Raw genomic sequence first — 23,952 nt, 5'->3', positions numbered from 1 at the left:
TATAATGAAATTCAAGTATGTACATACATATGTTTGTCTATTACTAATATAATTTATCATTTTCGGCTCACCACTCTTATAAAATTTATAAAAAAAACTAAAAAAGAATTTTTCAACAAATAATGCGATTTGCCATTTGATTTCAAAATTTTGTATTCCATTTTTTTGTTTATTAAAAACAAGTTAAAAAATCATAAGGTTCGGCTAGGTGTAAAATACATATCAAACTACAGACTCTCGGATTGAAAAATTGGAAGATTTATAACAACCCAAAATATCAAATCGTAGCCAATTAGGTTTGAAAATGTACCAAAAATAGCGAAGAATAATTATTTCAACCAATATTGATAATTTTTTGTAAGAAGAATTTCATTCCCAATTAGAATCAAAAATATTGGGTGAAATTTTTTTTGCAAAATAGTCAGGCTGAATCCCAGTTTGTTGCTTTTATAAAAAACAACTATTTATTAGTGGGAAATGTATGGCATCGACAGCTGAAAGGTAACGCAGGGTAGACTGTAGTTTCGGATCTCGCCACTGATTCTCATCAGTTCCCTTAGTTTTTTGTTGGGATATTCTCCCCAGAAGCTATTTATAGCTTATTTACCAAAAAACCTTTCATACCTAAATGTCCCTGAGAATACAAAAACGTACAAGAAATTCCCAAAATACCGAATATATTTATATGAAGGATATACCAAAACGTGAAGTTTTCAATATAATGAATACTAGGAGTACGAACGGCTAAATCGAGAATTTTATTCTGATCAATTGGAATGTCAAATTTAATACTCCATCCACCATTATATTTTAAATTGTTGTTTTTTCTGAAATGCATTGCTTTGAAACACTGTCTGAAAAACAAAAACAACTTGAATTACAACACAATGACAGCAACAACGATGGATGGATGAATGATTTTAATGCGACTGTTAATAATCTTGACATACATATATCCAAATATGTACGACGAGTACATGTCCCAAATAGGCGACATATTTACAATTACATTGTCATATATACATACATATATACAAGTTGTTTTTTTATTTTTGTAATATTGGGCTGGTAAACCACACGCAGGAAGATGAATGCTATTAGAATAATATTTTACGTACGGATGTGGGTTCAACGTCCATCGTCCTCCTATTGTCTCAATGTCAAAGGTGAGAAGTTCATCACTGAAAAGTTTGTATTTTCAAGTAATCACCCTACGGAAATACTGGCGCTGGTGAAATTCCAGGGTGCGAAATTGTATGTTTGTAGAGATTTTACATTTTACTGGATTTATTAAATCTTGTAGATGGCATATAATTATGTCAAATAAATCATCATAGGGCAGGCTAATCCTGCAAAAAGTACTAATGTAAATGCCGTTTGATTCAGCCTATTACGACATTTACTGTACGTTTACATTGTACTGGATTTCGTTAACCCAGTGGGTATAAATTGTCAAATTCGTTGCATATATGTCAAATAAATCCTCATAAAGTAGGTAAACCTAAAGAAGATAATTAGACATATGTAAAAATAGCTTAAGGCTGAAATGGGATGTATGTGAAAAGGTATTGACATAAAAAATCTTGAATTTTGATATAATCTTTTTGATTTGAAAATTTTTTCTAAAAATATAACTGAATACCAAAAATTATTGTCAGTTTTTGCAGATAGGAAAAAATTAACAAAGTAAAACACAACAGGGTTATTATAATTAAAATAAAAACACGTAATATCTGAGCTAAGGACAATCATCATTGACTATTCAGTCATAAAATGCAATGTTTATAAACAATTTCTAAATTAACAAACAATGTCTCTCAATGGGTTTTCAAAATAATACATTTTACGTGCATTAGCATTTTTTGTGTGTTTAGCTGATTTCCGTACCCTGCAACAACGACGCTAAAGCCGGTTTACAGCGAGAACTGGTAGAACACAAATATAACAATAATTAAATGCGGTTCAAAGCAAACCATTAGAATAACAGGAATACAACAATAACAATGTATATTAAAAAAACAACAACATTTTCAAGGTCATGATCAACGAAAAGTTGAAGTATGTGAAATTTATTGGCAATAATTTGTTTTGAATTGTAATTATATCTCTTAACAAATTGTATTCTAAACGAGTCATACAATTAAATTACTGCATTGAATGTTGTCCATCTATTTTAGGTTTGCGAATACTGATAATTTCCTTTCTATATAAATATGTATGTGTGAACGCCACATATAAAACGTTGGAATGCGTAGAATAAAGTCCTTCCTTCACGCAGTGAATAGTGAAAATATTATTTGAGCCATATACAGTATGTCAAGAATCAGTTTGCACATTGAATATATAATATTGCTTCAAGTTTAATGTTTATTAAAGTTATTTTTTTGATTTTTTATAATTGCACATATGCATATCACAAAAATATTAAATTTTAACATTATTAAATTAATTGACTTCTTTCACATTATAAAAATGTTAAGTTTATAGTATAATAATCGCGGTATAAACAAAAAACGTATGTGTTTTGAAAACTTCCATCTATGTTATGAACACATGTTAAATTTTGTTCCGATCTGACAACTTCTTCATATTGATACAGGTGTTCAAAAAAGACGCATACACAACTTTTTTACAATGGAAAAATTAGAAATGCTGCACAGAATTATGAAAAATTCCAAATTAATATAAAAGATAATTGGTCTGTTCCAGAACCTGCAAGAATGTACAATTTTTTACTACGATAACAATTTTTCCTTTATGAAATCGGAAAAAATAGTAAAAATTAGTAAATTCTTGCAGTACGGGAACAGACCAAATATTTCGAGCTTCTACAATTGAAAATACATAATAATTATCCATGTGTAAACTGATTCCTGACATACTGTACACACACAATAGGTCTACTTGATTTTGTTATCTTCAATGACCATATTGCAAATATTAATTGCCATTAATTGGCTATGAGAACCAATAATGACAAATGCAACTGAAGTCTTTTCGCTTCCTTTAATAGATTCTTAAATATAAAAGGGATTACTAACAGCCTGTTAGCAAATGACGAATCAAAAAACTTTACGCCTTTGCAATGGTACCTATTATATGACAAGTTCGCAGTATACAGTCGAACATCCATAACTCGAACTATCCTTAGTGGTATTGTCACTGCATGTGGTATTGTCACTACATGTGCTTCAACTTATGAAAGTTTAACTGTATTCCATTTTTTCATATAATTCGTCCATATCTTTAACATTTTCGCATATCCAAATCGAAGTGGTCGACTTTTTGGAATATGCCACATAGATATTCTGAAAATCCTTGTGATATTTTCAATGCAAATTAATTGAAATTTAAAAACTAATCACAGAAACATGGTAGCCGAATAGAGTTGTGTTATGGTGAAGGGTTTACAAATTTTTAAACATTGCAGAATAAGTATTTTAACAATGCAAAATTACAAGAACAAAATGTGTGACATTTACAGAATGTCTCACAGGTAACGATTGTTACCTGTATAAATTTATTAAAAATTCTATATATACGAATGCTATATGAAATGACGTTGCATATATTTTTGTTTATAATAATTTCCTTCATTTGTTACACTGAAAATGACCAGAAGAAGGTAGAGCGTGCATTTAGTTCAACTCCGGCTTTATTGCAAGACACATCAACAACAACATCCAGACAACAAGCAGACCAGCCAGTCAGTCATTTATATTTTTTTATAATTTTCAATTTAGTTTTGAAGGTTGAATGTTTATTAAAATACCTGTAACAGCGCTACTACAAGTTTTCTGTTCGTTTTTTAATTGCAGCAACCAACAACAATTAAACCTGGAGTATGGATCACAGAAATGGAAAAAACGGCTCTGTTGCAGCAGAACATACAGTGGTTGAAATACCCGCAACTGTCGAAGGTAAGTTTTAATAAATGTATGTAATTAGGCGATCATAACACAACAATAATAATAGTAATAATTGGAGTGTATCAATATTTTTAATATTATACGGGGTTTTAGTCAACAATAAAACACACCCTTATTTATTTATATATGTATACGTATATTATTTAAGGTAGCTATTACAATAAGTAGTGTAAGGTTTTCTAAATTGAAATATAAAAACAATATTGAAATGAATAATGTGTATATATATATATATATATAACTTTTTTAAATTGACCTAAAAGATTTCAATAGGGTTCGTCCTTGGGCCAAATAAGTGAACTGTGTTTATAAATGTTAATATATTTTTATATGACATAAAAAAGTTCAATATAAATTCAATTTATGTGATCATTTTATTTATTAAACCTCGTTTCGTATTTCGTGTATTTCCAGTTAATGTCGTATCATCCAGGAATAATAATGCATTCCAGAACGAACGTAGAGAAAATGTGGAAATTATTAATTTGGGTAAGAATTTTTTTATTTTATTTATTAAATAATTACGGAATTTTTAAAAGGTCTGCATATTTAAAAATCTCTTACATATAAGAGATTTTTTGAGGGACTGTGTGACAATATAGTTAATTTTCCGAGTTTCCGACTCAATATTGTATATAAATTCAGTTTTTAAAGGAAAAATATATATATTTTTAATCCGTCACTATGGTTTCATAGTCAGTTTGTGCCTTAACTGTGAATTGCATTGTCTAAAACAGCAAGGGTTCATAAGTCGCTGAGAAGTATTTGAACTTATACAATGTATGAATTTATTATTAATTCAACAATAAGCATAATACCCAACTAAAATGGATGACCAGCAGTATATATTTAAAAATATATTGTTCTTATTATTCTTATCCTTAAATATTATTCTTGTGGTTTTTCTTTTTCAGAAATTATGCAAATATATCTATAACGATTTGTATAATTTTCGTCACTACATGACATATTTTTCCGAAAAATTTGCTTATGTTTTATAACCTAACTTTTGCAAATATTCTTCTAATAACCCAAACAAAATAATGTTGTTATATTTGCCATTTTTTTTTTAAACCGGCTTATCATAACCAGTTCTTAAGGTTAACATTTATTTTTATTATATTTTAATGTATTGATTTCAGTGCATTTCTACGTTTTTATTTTTTAAATAATAAAATCCAAAAAATTCCATATTTGCAATAAACTGGATTTATTTTTTGTCAAAATATGGTTACTTTCTATGCAATAACCTTTGGTATTTATTTGTGGTTTGCTTCGTTTAATTAAATACTAATAAAATTTAAATATCCCGAATTTATTTCTTGTTTAATTTCACTTTAAATGTGAATGTCGTTTTTGTTTTTGTTGTTTGTCATATTAATTTGCTGGTGGTGCTATACCTGGGTGTCCAGTAGAATTTCGACTTTGTCAAAAATAAATATATCAAACAAAAAAGATTGAACTCTGCCTCCCATGGGTTTTTATGTGTGGTGAGCGCCTGATTTGTTGTTTCAGATAACCCGGGTATTTTTAAACTGGGGCGAAATGAATAAAAACAATAAAGATACAAACGAATGTACTTAAAATTATGTACAAGTTCAGTACTCATATGAATGTGTAATAGGGATGTCAAACGAGACTTTAAATTAAACCCTCTATCTGCTTTTCAATATATTTTAATAATAAAAAACATTAATAAGTTATAAAGGAACCGTGATATTCTAATTTTTTAATACATACATGCTTTGAAAGTTCCAAAAAAGTAAAAAAAATATTACGTGTTCTCTTTTGTCCATCAAAAATTGAGAAAATTCTTAAGAAATATTGTAGTACATATTAGTAAATATAAAAAATATTTTCAAAAAAATGCAAATATTAATTTTAATTCATTAAAAATTATTAAACAACTTACCCCACAATTTGGTTTCATTTCCATTTCCGTCATTTCACAAACGACATCTCTATTGCATAGCCAGCCGGCTGTCGTTTCGAATTTGTAGAAGATAACAATACACTCACATTTTTTGTGTACTGCGATTACTTGCTTCCAGCCAACATTTTTCGCTGAATAGAACAGAGTTTCGGTGAAATACAATTTAAAACATTAGCATTTAGTTCAAGTTGAAACGTTCTAGAGAGCAAGCAGGTTAGTTGTCGAGTGCTCCGAAAATTCGCCAATTTCATCCGTAAATGTGCACAGACAGCAACAAGAATACTTGAAAATTGTAGCAAATAGAAAATGAAATACTAATTAGTGAAAGTATTTATAAAAAAAGTTAAACAAATATTATTTTTTATTGTGACCGGTAAATTGATAAAACAAAGGATTTGAAACTGAAATTTGTTAATTAATATTATATTATTTAATACAGTATGACGTCATTTTGTGTGAAATTGGAGTGTGTACAAATATTGTTCTGAATATGTTAGATTTTTTTGTGGAAATGCTTGTGAATTGTAGTTAAGATGGCAAATTTCAGTTTTCATAAAACTGATTGAATGACTGAGTTGACAATCTCGAAAACCAACAAACTAAAGCTAATTCGGTTGAGAAATTATGCTAATACCGAAAGTATGGGTCTTATGTTTCTCAACGATGAATTTTCAAACTATAGTCAAATCCGTTGGAAAATGTAGCTAGGAACCCACGAACAGTAATTTTATATCCGTCTTAGGCCGAAAATATTTTCTATAATGAACATTATTACAAGGAAAATTGTAAATGTCATTCTCAATTCAAAAATATTGTTAAAAATCAAAAATGTAACACTATAAAATCGATTTTACGATGATCGAATCGATGGCTGGGATTCTTTAATTGTGAATATATTTGTTCCATTCTAGACAAATAACTGACGTTCTGTGGTCTTAAATCTATATTTAATATACAACATGTCCCATTACTATGTTTATAATTTTATATTCACACGGATATTTATTTAAACCTTTTATTATTTTAACATCCCTTTAGTGACAGTCGTTGCCCGCGTAATACTAGATTTTTGCTTTTTTTTCAAATTATTTCTTTTTATTGTACAAACCGATATTTTTCTCATCATTACTCTCATCCAGCTTAGTAAGCCATATATTTTCCAGCAATGGGTTACAGAGTTCTATTGTTACTCAAACATTGAACCCATTATCAAAGTTCATAAAAAACGAGATTATAAAATACAAATCATTTAGCGATAACAATGCTCGTGTATTAGGGTAGATATCGTATGTACATGGAAAAATTTATATTTTTACCTTATACTGAAATTAGTAGCAGACGTGTTAACTTTGGTTCTCAATCTGTAAAACCTAATATTGATATGTACCCTATTGTGATAAGATTAGCATTTTTCTATTTGTTAAATTATTAAAATAAATTACTCAGTAGTATTGAGCTGGTAAATAAAAATTTTGGAAATATTCAAAATAACTATGATTTTGAGATTAGTTTTTCATAATCACCTCATTAAAAAATGTATGTTTCCATGCCAGTTTTTTTATATCCACTAAAACTCTTTTCTAATTTTATAGCTCCATTATTTATATTTTCCAATAAATTCATTAATACCCAACGCCATCTGTGCATATGAAACTGAATTACATTTTTTAAAACACAATAGCCGTTATGTTGATTTTTTTACCACCGAAACATACCGGCTGCTAGAAGTCGTGAACACCCCACATATTGCATACAACTGTGAAACGATTTTGACATTTCAATTTTGCTCACTGCTTTTGTTTACTCTCTTCTCGGGCGAAACAGCTGATTGGATTGTGTTAGAGCTCATCTGGTTATAACATCATCATCTTCATATTAATAATAAAAAACAACTCAATATTGTTTTTTATTTTTTATATCTTACCATAGTTGTCTAGTCATTCGCTTTTTAATCGCCCGCTCGTAAAGTTCGTATAGAGCGGAAACGTTATTCGCTCGCTGCAAAAGTACCTACACACGAACGTAGTTAATTTCCCCCCCTATATAAATTTTGTTTGGAGCTTTAGTTTGTTGATTTCAATCTGTGGTCGTCGTCTCATTCATTAATGGTAATTTAACAAAGCAGTGTTCCGTGTTTATTTCTGCCTCAAAGCGAGTAGAGTAGCGTCAAGTGGAGTGGAGTAGTGAGTGTTGTGTGTATCATTGAAAAATAAAAGTGAAGATTAACAACGACCGACCAGTAACTTCTGGTGGACCATCAACATCATCATTATCGGCAACGAACGACACAACTTGTTTTAGGCTGTGGATATTTTCAAAAAAAAAATTTCGTTCATTATTTTATTAGTGTCTAGTGTTTTCTTGGATTGGAATTTATGCGATTTAAATTGTTGTAAAAAATTATTCACTGATTGATTCATGCAAAAGAAAAGAACAAAAACAAGAACAAAATTCATGTACTGATTTCAAAACGATTCGGATTGGGTTGAGCTGTGCGCGTTTACGGTGTGAACAATAATCAATAAATTGACTTTATGGGAATTGAATATTTTTGTAGATGACCTTAAACATTAAAACAATAATAAGAACGGATACAAATACCACAACAACAAATAAAACAAGCTGCCTGCCAATAACCTCTAACTTTTTGTATTTGTGAACTATTTCAGATACTCAACCAGCGGACAATATGACAAATTACGACGATGTAAGTAACAAGAAAATTTATATTAAATTATTTTTGTCAGTAGCACATCATCTAATCTACAATTTTCATCTGGAATATTCATCCAAATATACTGACATTGTTTACACAATAGTACAGACACGGAAGACCGACCACTTAGTGTAATGTTTTCCTTTTCAACATTTCATAACTAAATTTCCAATGTTTTGTTTTTTCCTTTCGTTTTTCTTTTTCGGTCTTATTCCCGTTGAAAACAACAAACCATATAAACCACAAAAACAACAACAACAAAAATGGAATTACCACAATACCCATATACCAGATATTGCAAAGATGCCGTACAGCTTTTGCCAATGGAAAAACACGAGATCTTAGCTTCAGGTAAGTGAACTATAAACCAGACTTTTACAACCGGTACACCGGCAGACAAAACTTTAACGACGATACAACAAACCCACTTATGCCAGACTCTTGAATCAATTTTGGAAGTATCATCTGTACGATAGTATGTGCTTGTGTATGTAGTTAGTATTCCAAGTGGCTGCAATATACAGATTTGTTTGTTTGCGGTCGGATTTTGTGTTTTTTTCAACAATGCATGCCATAAGAGAGCACTGGTCAAGCGCGACGAAATACATACAGTTATACCGAAATATTGTATAATGTCGATATTTAAAAAATTCTGTCACGTTATAATTTTTTTCCTCAAAAAGTCGTGTTGTTCATTGCAAACAATTGAGAGGCGGGCGCATCTATCTGAAATAGTAAAAAAAATATACTGAGTACATGACATAGAAGTAATGAGATGATCTTACCTTTTTCTTGTAACACTCCAGTAATATATCAAATCCAAAAAATGAATCAGATGATAACATTTCTAAAAGGCGAAAAAGGGGGTTTGACAAAAAGAGCATTCTCACTCTCGTACATATAGAAGGTTGTTTACATGATGGATCCTCTGTTACACATAATTTGACAAGGAATTCCCATTCCACAGAGAATTTCTTTGTATGGAAGTATTATAGATTTTTTAGGAGCCTCTTGACGTACACTTTTAAAACATTTTAAAACAATATTCAGTAGAATTAACACCGTGGATTTTAATGAATTTTTAAGAATATTCAGACATTTAATAGACAGCGACCTATTGTTTTTTTATTTTTTAAAAATAGTTAATCGATAGACTAGGATGTAAGGCATTTGACAATTTTTTAAATATTGATGGGACTGATTATGGAGAAGAAGGCTAGAGTGGACATCTCCTGATCATAAGGGGCAACAGAAAACTCTACCATTATTGCATTTGGATGTTAGATATTTCATCTTGAAATTTACTGTGAAGACTCCTACAGGAATAGGCATTCACTGGTCAAGCTAGGCTATTAATCGATAGTTGAGACATCGATAAATATTTAAGTATGCTCATCAAATGATTCGACAGTCTCAGTGCAAACAATACTTCATTCTAAAAGAACATATAGTACATCACATTTAAAACTAGCCAAATTTAAACAACCTTTCGAACCCTATTTGGCAGATTAACCTGTTCCGTTTATTTTGTAATAATGTACGTGCTTAAATGTTTACAAATTGTGAATAATTAACTTTTTATATACAAACAAGTTTTCCAAATGAAAGAAATTTAAATAATTCATTGTAAAATCTGATCTTGAAATACAAGAAGAAATTCTTTCAAAATCCACTTGGGTGAGAAATTAGTTCTATTAGATTTTGTAATATATATAGAGATTTACCCGTAAACACATAATGTATACGCACACACATACACCCGGCTGGCTGGCTGTATCGCATAAAAGGTATTTAATTAATACAAGGTGAACAGAACACAATCGGAATAGCAAATAAACGATGAAGAAATTATCAAATTAAAGCGGCATTTGTATTTATTTGAACACGAGTTTTATTTATTTTTTGTTTTGTTTTCGAAAAAAAACTTAAAATTGTAGTGACCTTTATGGTATTATTTCGCATATGCCCACCAAACTCTATCAATTGATGTTTTATTCACAACGGTAGCCGCCGAATATCTGAGCAAGACAAATACAACTACAACAATTATTTTATTTATTAAATTCTGCTATTTGTTAAAAGAAATAAATCTAATGACTGATAATTTGTAATATTTTAAAGAGTTATTTTGAGAAAATTAAATTTCCATCAGGGATTCTTTATTATTGTGGACTCTTGTTTTATTTGTCTTTTAATTGTGATCAGCTTTCTTGCAACATAGCTCAACTTCGTAAATTTCTTCTTTGTGTTACAAAAAATCATGAGTGTTTTTTCACACAAAATTCTTGCCCAATGTTATAACTAGCATATAACCTAATCATACTGGTCCCATTAAACCTCCATTAAGCTCGCACAATTTTATGACGGAACATTGTTTCGTAATAGAAAAAAAAACAAAAACCGCCATCAACAAACTTGTTTAACTACAACTGCACAATGCAAGTACACTCACTTTCAGTTATGGGGTGAGATAGTGAGTGCAATTATGGCATCTACGTGATTAACAATTATATTACAGTATTTAAATAAAACACAATCGACACTAACCTACCTAACCAACCAAACCGGCAATTAATCAGCTAAGCTAAGCTGACTGACCCTTACAACATGATGTTGCAAATATTGTTTTTTATTGTTATTGTTATAGAGCAGTAGGGTAATGGATATCATTGCTGACCAAGGTTTTCGTTTTATAAGTTTTATATTTTTTTAATGAATACGAATTAATTAGACATTTTCATTAGAATATACATTATAATATATTGGCATAAAGGTTAAGGGAGAGGTATGCAGAATTGGAGAACGAGTCATTGTTTGTCCTCTTATATTCAAGATTGACAGAAATATAGCAAAATAATAGTAAAATTTCCGCAAATTGGACAATTTTTATACCAAGTTTGGCTCTTGGATGGCTTTGTTTTTAGCTTTACCTAAGCGGGATACATAATTCCTCAAACTACATCAAATTGGTTGGTACAAGTAGTCTATATCCATAGGGGATCCCCTGTTTCAAGTAATCGTGAAAGCACAGATGAAGTGGGATACGAATTTATTAATTCCTTTCTATACCAAACCTGCTGAGAATCTTGTCACAGAGGATGTGGGGTTTTTAGCTTACGTGGTATTTATGTATACTATATTCGGCTATATTCCGATTCCGATCGCAAAGGTTTCAATTTCGTAATTCCATTTCGATTGTTTTACCTTCGATCGATTCAATGAATTCCGAGAACAGAAATATGGCTACATTTCTATAATCAAAACAACAACAATATAATTGACAACAGCACGAAAGCGAATCGCATCCCGTTTTTATTAAAAATATAAACTGATTTGTATAAAGTTCTTCTATTTTTTTATTTTGCTTTGCTTTAGTACATCATTCGTAATGCCAGATTGTACAATTCTTTAAAATTATTAATTTTGGTTTTGAAGAAAAAAGTGTGTGCTAATTCTAATTAAAAAGTGTTTTTTTATAGATAAATAACATTTTAAAGTAAAATAAAGTAAAAAGAACAAAAATATTAATTTAAATTTATAAATAAAAATAACAATTTCTTTATTTTAAAGTGATTTCAAAGTGTTTTAAGTGAAATGTTCTGAAAAAATACAAAACCACTTACAGAATCAAAGATGGATTCATAACGTAAAAAATTTCGTTTTTGTTTTCTGAAGAAGCTAAATGCGGATTTAATCCCCCTTTCAATCGAAATGGATTTATAAAATGGTTAAAAAAGTCTCTTCTTCAAATATCCCTTGGACAAGAACATAAATTAAAAAATGATGTATTACAGCAAAGGAAGACACCAACATCTATATTTTATTTTGAGAATCTTTCAAATATAATAATCAAAATATTATTGGCGATTTTATCAATAAACTGTCTTCCGCAATAGATACCTATATCCAAATGGATATATTCTACTGAAGAATATAAAAATAATCACTCTAGAAATACATTTTGATTTAAAAAAAACATAACCAACAATTAATTTCACATAAATGCAATTAAAAACATAATAAATCTATTCAAATAAATGAAAAAAAAAAAACATACTATATATGAAATATGATTTTCAAATATATTCAAAATGGTCATTATTACTCTATAATTAAAGTTGTTTTTATGTTTTTTGCACTAATGTCTGTTTACAAATAACAAATTGTTCCGCTATACAAAACAAACATGCCGAAGAGAATGCATTTTGATTTGGCTTCGACGGCATCCACCACCATGCACATAATTAATCATTTCGTCATTTAGTATTAATTTCAGAATATTTCGAATACGATATACAAAATATGTATGCATGTGGCAGATTGCTGGTAAACCAAAGAAGATCATTAATAACAAAGAATAAATTTCGCTGTTATATTATTATTTTGGTTTTTTTTTTGTTTTCTTGTGTTGTGTTAGATTAAATGATATTTATGAATGTTTTTTTTTTAAGAGACATTTATGCTCGTTTTCAAATATTTTCCTCTTCTTTTGGTTTCTTTGCCAAGCCAAACTCTTTGCTAATGTGTTGGTGGTCAACGTCCGTCGTATGTTCTAAAACGGAAGTAATGCGTCCAATCAAGGTTTGATGGTAAATTTCAAGACAAAATTATTGCAACCACCAAGAAAAAAAAAGAATCAAAATTTAGAAATTTGAATAATGTTACTCGGTTGTTTGGCCAAATGCATTCTAGCAAAGTATATGGGTATTTTTTGTATTCGCTTTTGCTAACAAAAGAATTTAATTTCAGCCATTATATCACTTCCCCTTTTAATAAATGCAAATGAAATTCCATTTTTTTAATTTTAAAATTCTTTAAGTTCTTTGCATGAAAGAGAGCCTTTCGCTCGCTCTCTCTCACTCTCTATAAACATGATTGGCAAATTGAATCCAAACAAACTTCCAAATCAATTCGTGTTTGCATGCAAAAAGTATTTATCTGTAGATACATTTGTAATATTCACTCACATGTTAATTGATTAAGCATTTTGGTACGCGTCGCGTTTGTAGCTGGATCGTCCGTGTAGATTTGACCTTGCTCTTGCCCATGTGGACAGACAGACAGACGGACCGTCAAATGGATGTATGATGGCACGCAGATAACATGGCATAGCCGTTAGCATACTAGCCTATCATCATCAGCAGCATAAGTAACGCCACAGCCAACAGTATCGTCGTCATCATTGGTCCGTCGGTCTGTCATTAGATATACCGTTCGTTTTGTTTTATTTTCCTTTTCGTATCCGAAATTTTATTTTAATTTAGTTGTTGATTTTCTGTTGTCATGTCTTTATTTCCATGTTTTGCTTTGTTTTTTTGCATGCCGAAAAACAATAACAAATATAAAACTAACAAAGCCAGACATCAACGCGAAGTCGTATAATCATCTTCTTCTTCATCATCATCCATTAATTTATGTTTGCACCTATTACCAACAAACCTCCCCCTGCAGAGACATTTAGCCACCACTTTTGTTTGAAATATCTGACGAATTCGGAAGTAATTTGCCAATTCCACGTTTAAAGTGCAGATTATTGGAATTAATTTATGCATTTTCTCACGTTTGTTTTGCAAAAAAAAAAAAACACAAAATATTTGAAAACAAAAAAACCATATTTGATGAATCATTTATAAACTATCAGTAAGGAAAGGACCATGATACGGTCTATGGCATGATGGTGCTTGTAGGATTCATAATATTAAAATGTATTTTACATTATTATAAACAAGTTTTTTTTTAAGAAAACCACTAACACTACATCTAAGATTAATCCTCAAAACTAAAATATCAACATATGAGAGTCATACCTAAATACAAAATAATCGAAATTGATAAACGATTCAATATACTGTGAAAAAATTGCATGTACATTAAATCAATTTAGTTAGTCCCTTTGCCGATGGGATTTCTTTGTAATCGGACAGACGAAGAGTCTTCGATTCATCATGTACATAAACCCGACGAAAATGTACATTGGGGCCACAAAGTACCCAATTTCTTTTGATTTGAGACTTGTTTTAAGTGGTCGATATATATACGGACTGACATGACTAAATCGATCGAAAGTGAAAAAACAATAAAAAAGTATTTTTATTTGAGTAAAATCCCAATATTTTAATGCATTACCTCTTCAAATTCATTTTTTCAATTTGTTTTATAGAAAGAAGCAATTGGAAAATCTGTTGCGCATGTACGAAGAACATGAAAATGACATGATCAATGCCTTGGATGCTGATTTGAGACGTCCCAAACAGGAAAGTTTAGTTGTGGAAACGGAATTTTTGAAAAATGACATCAAAAACATTCTGTACAACATTGATGACTGGGTTAAGCCTGAATTGCCACCCAAGTCAATGGTAAATCTTATGGACGACGTACAAATCTATAAGGATCCCTATGGTGTCGTTTTGGTTATTGGTGCCTGGAATTATCCTCTGCAATTGTTGTTAGTGCCTGTCGCCTCTGCCATCGCTGCCGGTAATTGTGTTGTGATCAAGCCCAGCGAAGTCGCTGTCCATTGTGCTAAATTCATTGAAGAAACTCTGCCCAAGTATTTGGATAATGTATGTTGTTTACTAATTTCCACAATTTTTTGGTATGTTTTCTGAAATAGCTTTCTTCTTTGTAGGAATGCTATCCCATTATCTGCGGTGGTGCCCAAGAAACAACTGAACTATTAAAGCAAAGATTTGATTACATTTTCTATACCGGATCCACACGAGTGGGGCAAATCATTCATGCTGCCGCCAACAAATATTTGACACCCTGCACATTGGAATTGGGTGGCAAGAGTCCCTGCTACATTGACAAATCGGTTGAATTGAAGACCGCTGTTAAACGTATTCTCTGGGGCAAATTGATTAACTGTGGCCAAACATGCATTGCCCCCGATTATGTGCTATGTTCCAAAGAAATTGAAGTCGAATTCATTAAGGAAGCTAAAGAAATCCTTAAGGAATGGTATGGCGATAACATTAAGGACAGTCCTGATCTCAGTCGTATTATAAACAAAGCGAATTTCGAGTAAGTTTTATTTTTAAATCAAAACCAATGACAATAAAAAGCGAAAGTAAACGTGTAATTCCTTTGATTCCAGCCGCTTGCTTGGTCTAATGAAACATGGAAAAATTGCCGTTGGCGGTAGTTACAATGCCAAAGAACTATTCATTGAACCCACAATCATTGTAGATGTTAAACCAGAAGATCCTGTGATGCAATCCGAAATTTTCGGTCCCATCTTGCCCATTGTCAATGTTGAAAGTGCCTACGATGCAATCAAATTCATTAATTCCAGGTAGGTCAGAGGTTCTGCAATCATTCAATGGGGTAAAAATCATTCATGAAACACATCTTCATGTGTCGAAACAATAATTTATTGTCATTTTCAGTTATTTGGTGAAATATTAGAAGGTGAAGTTTTTATAGAGTATTCAAAACTTAGTTTAACAATTGAGGAATAAAAATTTTATTATAATTCCAGAAACACTATTTAAAAATTTTCACAAGTCTGGAAAAAAATCCAAAGATTAGATTAATTTTCAATTATGAATAAAATATAGTAACAAATCCAACTAGATTAGGTCTACTAAAACTTCATGGGACCTATATAACAAAAAACTTGATTTAAGAAAAAACAAAGAAGTCTCATTATCCCTATCCACCAGAGCATATGGCAACGAATTTATTTTTTTGCATGAAAATTTTTCGTCAGTTTATATATTCCATATTTGAGATTTAAAAGATAGTCGCGAATTTTGCAATTTTATTATTTTTTTATAAATTTCTAAACGAGAAAATATTAACAAATATTGAAGGAAAATAAAATAGAAAATATCTACATGTTTGTTTATATAAAAAATAATTTTATATAATTTTGAATACTATTTAGTATTGGTTGACAATATTTTTTAGATCACGTCATTTCATCAAATCGAAAAAAAAATTTCATTTTACAGATTCTTAAATACAACCATCAATTTGGCGTCTATTTGTCTGTTACTAAATGTGGAAAGTCAGAAATCATTACAAAAAGATCTTTCATTTAAATGTCTACGTTGTACTTGTTGTGTTTGTCTAAATATTAGATGGCTTTTGCACTTTAGTTGAGAGTGATACGATGGCGATGACAAAGAAAAAAGTAAACATACCGGACAATATTCACAAAATGATTTTAGCAACATAATTCCCTAAATTTTATAAATTTTTCGTAAAATGTTTAGATAATTTTTGAAAAAAAAATCATATATTGTTAAAGATTTACAGTTCAGGATTTCTTTTTTATATAGCACCTTTTCCACAATAACTAGGGGGTTGTTGTTTATTACTATGTATAGAAAAATAGTAGGAAAACAAAATTTGACCTTGAATTTAAATAATTATTCTTAAAAATATTCATTTTTATTTAAGGATAAACTAAATAAAACTAACTATATTTCAGTAGCAACATATGCGTGCCAACATTTTGAAGACGAGCCATATTAATAATTCTCATTCGACAATCATCGTTAACATTGTTGAATGCAATATCGTATTCATGATGATATCCTTTTGTTTTCAGTAGGTTTTATAAAATCATTTAAACACATACTCATATTGTTTTGTCTTTTTGTTTGTCTCATTTGTAAAACATGTCTGACTGTCTCCAAAAAACAAAATAAAAAACACTTTTTCTTCATCGTGGTTTTGTGTCATGTCCACCCTACACAATATAACACAACAAAAAAAAAATAATTAGAGAAAGTCCCCTGGCGATGTATGTCTTCACAACGGAACCAGAAATACAAAATTTATTCATACACAGTACACGAGCTGGAGGCATGTTACTTAACGACACAATCATGCATTATGCCGGTAAGAAAACACCTATAGAACAACGGACCGAAACTAGATATGACTGAAGCAATTAGCTGTATGCACTTAGCAAGATCCTGTAGATTAGTGAATTGGTGTTTGGTATATTTTATAGATTATTTATGACATATTATGGTGAAGGTTTTTTTGTTTATGTTCTTGTATGTTTGATTATATATTGCTAATGGTAAAATGGTCTCTGTTTCACTTCCTGTACATATATATTTATCCGTATATACACATTTCACTTTTAATTTAAGTTTTTTTCTGTTGAAATATGCATTTGAAGACTGGCATTATTTTATGTTTTATATAAATTTTAACTTCCAACCAGGGAAAAGCCCTTAGCGCTGTATGTGTTCTCCAAGTCGAAAACAGTTATTGAGCTGTTTAAAACTAAAACAACTAGTGGTGGATTTTGCAGTAACGAAGTTATTATGCACGTCGGAGGTATATGAAACGATATTTAGCTTTAAGAATGTGTATGGTTTTACTAAATCGTAAATAGACAACAAAAAAATAGTAGTACCTATTTCTAACAACAATTACAATTAGCTGTTAACATTTCTGTAGAAAATAACACTTTCATTCGACTCATCTAATAATGTTAATATTACCATAAGGGGGGTTGAACATATAACCTAATTTTTTTAAAGAAACAATCTTAATTTCAATATTTATTTGCAAAACTAACACTCTTTACTGTACATATATACTATATACATACTTATAGAGAAAAATCTTTGGCTTTATACGTTATAAGTAACTCAAAGAAAACTATTGAATTGTTTAAAACACAGACCACCAGTGGTGGTTTTTGCAGTAATGACATTATAAGCCATTTTTCAGGTATGCAATTTTTTAAACAATTAATTTTTAGTAGTGTTTGAAGGCTAATGTATACAGTGCAGTATACTTTGTATTATGCGATTGTGTGTAAAAGTTTACTATATTTCATATTAATAACTCCTATTGTATTTCATTTTTGAAATATTATAATAATATTTATTATTGTATTACCTTATTTAATGAACATAATATCTTGTTTCCATCTTGTAATCACGGAAATATTGAAGTTAGTTCTGCAAAAATTCAAAACTTGTTGTTAATAGTCAAGGTATATATTTGATAACCCATTTTATTTTTTTTTTAATTTCGCGATTTAAAGTAATGAAAACTTGAAAATTTATCATTTTCAATCCTTATAAGTTTAATAGGTGACATTAGTTATTCAACGACGTAAATATATGTTTCAAAAATCCTTATCAAATGTAGCAGGTAACAAGACGACAATCGCATAATTCAAAGTATCACAAATATTTTTTGCAAATACTCTTTTTTTAATAGAATGCATCCAAGCCTTTTAAAACTATAGCTAACCTTGCTTTTATTATTATATACATTTTTATTTCATAATTTTAATTAATATAATAATTTTCAAAATCTTAATGTAAATCTATTAAATATATTTAATAATCAACGAACGCAGGATTTTGTTATCATTGAGATATCATGATGTAATTTGTTATGATATCTTAATGTGGAAAATTTGTCCTTAAAGCACAATGTGAAGTTTTAGACTCCAATTGGCCTTAAATATTAAAATTAATTTTTAAAATGAACGGAGATTAAATTCAATTTTTGTATTTTTATTTTTGCCCACAGATTATTTTGGAAAACAAGCAAATATACATTAATGAGTTTTTAATATATTTGAAAATTACATATTGTAACTTTAAAAGCTAAGTCCGTTTATTTTAAAAATTCTCAGGCTTTTTATTTAAGCGAAACAGAGCTAAATTAATTTAAATCACATTTGTCTATCAGCGGTTATAAGTAACAATAATAACATATTAGATTTTTTTTAACAAATCATTAACGTTTTATTATAGATGCTCAGAAAACAGATGTGTTAACTTAATTTAGCTCTGCTTATTATAATTTTCAACACAAATATTAATATTTAAAGAACTAATAAATTATATTTATTTCTTTAGTTGATACATTACCATTTGGCGGCGTTGGTTTCAGTGGTATGGGCAGTTATCATGGCAAATACACTTTTGATACTTTTGTTCACAAAAAGTCTTGCCTCGGCAAAGACTTGAAGCCTTTGGGAGAAAAATTGGCATCGTAAGTATTCAATAACGTGGTATTTGTGCCCAAAATGTTAATAACAATAATTCCTATTATTATTCCAGTGGACGCTATCCTCCTTATTCGGAACGCAAGGCCAGCATATTGAATTTCTTGTTGCGAAAACGACGTCCCTTGCCCAATTTGTATCTGTCACACATTTTGGTATTTGGTCTTGGCGTTGGCTTGACATTCCTCGTTAATCACTATATGCAGGTAAATAGACTGCGTCTCCTCAATCAATCATACAATTTTCATGAAAAAATCATTCACTTTGGAAAACATTAAAGGGCAAACTGTTGTCGCGCTAAGAAATGCATCAAAAATATCAGCACCTTAACTAAACAGCGCATCACTACTACTACTACTACTACACCTTACCACAATCACTCTCTACTATGAACTTCAACAGTTTATCAGTGTGTAGCAAGCGGTATTTTCGAACCAAAACTATCATCAAGACCATACAAAATTAATATGCCTGGGGGCAAGTAACTACTATCTTTTATTCTGGTAAAAAGATGGCTCATGGCATGTTGGGCTACCAAACACTATATGCACATACATACATATGTGTTAAAAAAAACCCGAGAAAATACATTTATTAAAAAAATACATATATATCCATATACTTTCTTCATACCACTTACTTCTGTGACATCTTAGTCTTGTTTGTAAACGTCAAATGCTTAATTTTTATTGTCGCAGTAGTTGAACATTGATTGTAACAATATTAAATTTGATTTTATTTTTTACATTTCATTCTTATTTCTTACAGCAAAGTGATAAAAATTAATTGATACATTTCGCGTTTTGTTGCAAAAAAATTAAAGGTTAATGGAACTGGTTACGAATGAAACAAAGAACTATTAACTGAAATTGTAAATTATTATTTTTCTTATTATTATTATTAATATGATTTGTTATATTATTATTACTGTGGTTTCGTTTTTAATATTGTGTATTTTTTGTATTTAGAAAATAGTATTTTTTTGCACTAAATAAACATGTTGATGAAAGAAAAAATATAAACATATAATAAAATTAGTTTTGAGTTTTTTTTTACAAAAAATTTCTGGATCTAAGGGGAATGGGAATGATGAGAATTAATATCTGGAATTGACAACAACACCTTAACTCTACGAGTTAAAAATACAATTGTAAATTGTATGCCTTTTAACGATAGAGCATGACATAATTATACAAGGTAGTCTCATGCAGACACATGAGTCCAATCATGGCCCTAATATAGGCCTTGATTCCAATTTATTCATAATTTTACTACAGACAACATTCAGCTTTCAAATTTAAATGAAAATATTCTTGTTCGAAATCTACGACCAACTTGTGTTCAGTGCCAAAATTACCAAATTATTAGCATTATTGCCTGCCTCCAAAATTTATATTGGTTCTAATCTATATATCGATTACAAGTCCTTATTATAATGTATTTATGTCTGCACATAGCATGCATATTTATATGCAATTATATAATGATTTCTGCATCATAAAATAAACAAAATCTTTAGAAAATATACACTCTTAATTTGTTTAAAAATATGCCAATTTGAAATTGAAAGATGGGTTACAAATTAAAAAGGGTTGCCATTACCAATTTCTCAAATTAGACTACCACACTGGGTACCTTATATAAGTATTCTCCCTTATAGCGGCTGTTGTAATCTAAAGCGATTTTACAAAAAAACTGTATTTTCAATCTATTACAAATATCGGTATTTTGAGGACTATGACAACCGTGATATTTTGTTGCATTGTTCTGTAGTTGTCAGTAAGAAAATAATGTCATTCGATATAACGATATTTTAGATTTAACGATGAGGTCTGACAATATATAAATCGTTATATCAGATATTATATAGATGTGGGATGTGTAATTTTTGAGCAATTTGGAAATTGAGTTTATGTGCTAAGAAGTTAAGAGAATAAAAGATGGTACAAACATACTTGTACTCCGCAATTCTGTTTTGTTTCGTTATTCGTTGTGAAAAACTGAAGTTGGCTGCAGAAAAGTTTTGCATTTTCTTCTATTTTATGTTTTCTGTCGACAAATAAACACCAAGGCAATTAATTAAATTAAAACCGTTTGCGAGGATAAAAACATATATGTCTTCATTGCAATCCACGGCTATAGCTTCTTCGAGTAATTCATTCCTTTTATAATTAAGTTTTTTTCTTTTAATTCCATTTTTAATTTTCAAAGGAGAAAATAAGTGTGTGGAAGAATTAGAAAATTTATAAATTTGTTGCAAGGGTTATTTTCGTGTCTAAACAACAATGAAATTTGTAAAGAAATTGAGATGGAAATTTGTCATGAAATTTTGCTCGTGCGACTACTGACAAAAGTCGACTTTGTTATTTCCTCAAATATCAAAAGTCGATTTCGACTTTTAGACTTTTCAATACAAAAAGTCGATTAATCGATTAATCGAAAGTAGATTTACTTATCCCTAGTGCAAAAGAAGAAGAAGAAGTCTAATATATTAGAATCATTGCAAAATTGCAAATTTAAAAACGGTCCCAAAGTAATTTTGGAATATATACTCTCTGTATCGGAAATAATACAATGGCTGACCACGACGAGTTAATTGCACAATTCATCGAAATTAGCGGCGGAGATGAAAATGTAGCCAGATTCTATCTATCCAGCAGTAATTGGTCTTTGGAGGTTCGTGGTTGATATTCTGTTTGTCATTCTTTTGTTTCACAGACGTCGTTTTTTCTGTTCTTCCATGCTATACAAAACAGGATGCATTGTCTCACTTTTTGGGCAATCAAGGTGATGGGGATGGCGATAATAATTCAGACAGTGCCAGTGGCCAAGCTGATGAAGCTCCAGCCACGGGTACGTCGGACGCCAAGTCTGGCTCCTCATCAGGCGGTGGTTCGTTTGGAAGGCAAAGTGCCAAACCAAGGTACTTAATTTTTTGTGATTCCCATGAAAGCCAACATTTCTTCATGTTAGCATTGTTTTCCAAAGATTTGCTACTTTAGGCGATATGTCGAAACGTTCTGGAGGCAATCAAGACGATGAAGAAGGTCAGGCATTTTATGCCGGTGGTTCAGACCGATCAGGCCAACAAGTGCTCGGTCCCCCAAAACGTAAAAATTTCAGAGAACAATTAACCGACATGTTCCGAATGGCCCAAGAGAGTAGTGCCAATGTGGAAAATTCGCCGGCACCAAGCACTTCGTCTGGTGCCAGTTGGGGTCAAGGCATACGATTGGGCATGACGGACAACGATCATTCAGTTGTGACACCAGCTAACAAAGATGGTGAACAAAAAACTAAGCCTGTTGTTGTGCTAAAATTGTGGAGTCAGGGCTTTTCCATTGACGATGGAGAGCTACGTTTGTATGATGATCCCCAAAACAAGGAATTCCTAGAAACCGTCATGAGAGGGTTGGTATCCACACGATTACATATTATGCGCAAATTGATCATTTTATTAATATTTCAGCGAAATACCAAATGAACTCTTGGAAATGGGTTGGATGGTAAACGTCGATGTTGAAGATCATAGGCATGAAGATTACAAAAAGAAGCCTACCACAGTTAAAACATTCAAGGGAGCTGGTCATTCCTTGGGAAGGTAAGCTAATTATAAATATGTTTATTTATGAAGGTGAACAATATCGATCTTTGTCACGACACTAGCCCAACACCAAATGTAACCGCTGAAGATGCTCCTACAGCCACAACAACAGCATCTACTTCAGATGCAAAGTCAAATGACGAGGCAGCCAAAGAGAAACTGAAGTTGGATAATTCGGCTCCGGTTACAACAATTCAAGTACGACTAGCAGATGGTACTCGTTTAGCAGGCCAGTTCAACTTAACGCATACCGTGGGTAACATACAGGAGTACATACAGACGTAAGTTTTGTTTAAGGCAATCATTGAAATCTATATTCAAAACGTGTATATCTCTGTACTTGTAGAGCTCGTCCACAATATGCCGATCGTAACTTTATATTGGTTTCTTCATTCCCCACAAGAGAACTTACCGACCTGACTGCTACTATCGATTCAGCTGGTTTGAAAAATGCATCATTAATGCAAAGGCTAAAGTGAGGTGGCTGTTGGTTGGCGAGTCCAAAACACGAATCTATCCCTTTGTTATAAATACGAAATATGTTCATAAGGAATTTCACGGAGAAATCTATTCCATTACACCCAAGTTTTTGATATGAAATCTAGTATACACAATAAACAAATATAAATATGCTTAACTTAAATATGCTTTATCTCTGCTGGCTGCCCAATGAATATTAAAACGGGATAATATAAATTCGAAATTTTATTTAAATTATTTGTACACTCCAGACAAATGTTAATGGAGATAATTCTACAAACTAAGATTCGTTTT

The 23,952-nt window shown here is 30.6% G+C and overlaps 5 protein-coding genes across 6 annotated transcripts in view; 3 read left to right on the top strand and 2 right to left on the bottom strand.

Annotated features, from left to right (window-relative positions):
• The window catches only part of LOC133336442 (protein wech), a 199,589-nt gene that overhangs the window by 22,469 nt on the left and 153,168 nt on the right, over nt 1–23,952 (top strand). The gene's annotated exons all lie outside the window — the stretch shown is intronic.
• LOC133336463 (protein seele) overlaps nt 1–23,952 on the bottom strand; it is a 162,416-nt gene that overhangs the window by 37,049 nt on the left and 101,415 nt on the right. The gene's annotated exons all lie outside the window — the stretch shown is intronic.
• The window catches only part of LOC133336437 (protein lifeguard 1), a 307,141-nt gene that overhangs the window by 269,203 nt on the left and 13,986 nt on the right, over nt 1–23,952 (bottom strand). The window lies entirely within an intron of this gene.
• LOC133336444 (aldehyde dehydrogenase, dimeric NADP-preferring) lies at nt 1,119–19,890 on the top strand. The gene is made up of 11 exons (XM_061544739.1): nt 1,119–1,122; nt 4,360–4,418; nt 8,532–8,569; nt 8,871–8,929; nt 14,739–15,141; nt 15,207–15,601; nt 15,675–15,872; nt 17,313–17,428; nt 19,426–19,561; nt 19,630–19,780; nt 19,855–19,890. The coding sequence occupies exons 3-11, from the start codon at nt 8,552–8,554 to the stop codon at nt 19,873–19,875; spliced, it is 1,497 nt and encodes a 498-aa protein (XP_061400723.1). The 5' UTR covers nt 1,119–1,122; nt 4,360–4,418; nt 8,532–8,551; the 3' UTR covers nt 19,876–19,890.
• On the top strand, nt 22,145–23,667 carry LOC133336448 (NSFL1 cofactor p47). The gene is made up of 6 exons (XM_061544744.1): nt 22,145–22,250; nt 22,331–22,497; nt 22,563–22,985; nt 23,044–23,175; nt 23,241–23,459; nt 23,525–23,667. The coding sequence occupies exons 1-6, from the start codon at nt 22,149–22,151 to the stop codon at nt 23,655–23,657; spliced, it is 1,176 nt and encodes a 391-aa protein (XP_061400728.1). The 5' UTR covers nt 22,145–22,148; the 3' UTR covers nt 23,658–23,667.

Source organism: Musca vetustissima, unplaced genomic scaffold (genome assembly GCF_032173495.1).
Source record: "Musca vetustissima isolate MV318-11 ecotype Yass unplaced genomic scaffold, APGP_CSIRO_Mvet_v1 utg4709, whole genome shotgun sequence".
Classification (NCBI taxonomy): domain Eukaryota; kingdom Metazoa; phylum Arthropoda; class Insecta; order Diptera; family Muscidae; genus Musca; species Musca vetustissima.
Note: the sequence above shows the minus strand (reverse complement) of the source record. Positions and strands in the feature narration are given on the sequence as shown.

Bases quoted from the DNA above. Each gene is read 5' to 3' on its own strand.
- LOC133336444 (XM_061544739.1), top strand. The intron at 8,930-14,738 runs GTAAGTGAACTA...TTTGTTTTATAG, and splicing joins ACACGAGATCTTAGCTTCAG to AAAGAAGCAATTGGAAAATC. The intron at 15,142-15,206 runs GTATGTTGTTTA...TCTTCTTTGTAG, and splicing joins TGCCCAAGTATTTGGATAAT to GAATGCTATCCCATTATCTG.
- LOC133336448 (XM_061544744.1), top strand. From the start codon at position 22,149: ATGGCTGACCACGACGAGTTAATTGCACAATTCATCGAAATTAGCGGC. The intron at 22,251-22,330 runs GTTCGTGGTTGA...TATACAAAACAG, and splicing joins GCAGTAATTGGTCTTTGGAG to GATGCATTGTCTCACTTTTT. The intron at 23,176-23,240 runs GTAAGCTAATTA...TCACGACACTAG, and splicing joins GCTGGTCATTCCTTGGGAAG to CCCAACACCAAATGTAACCG.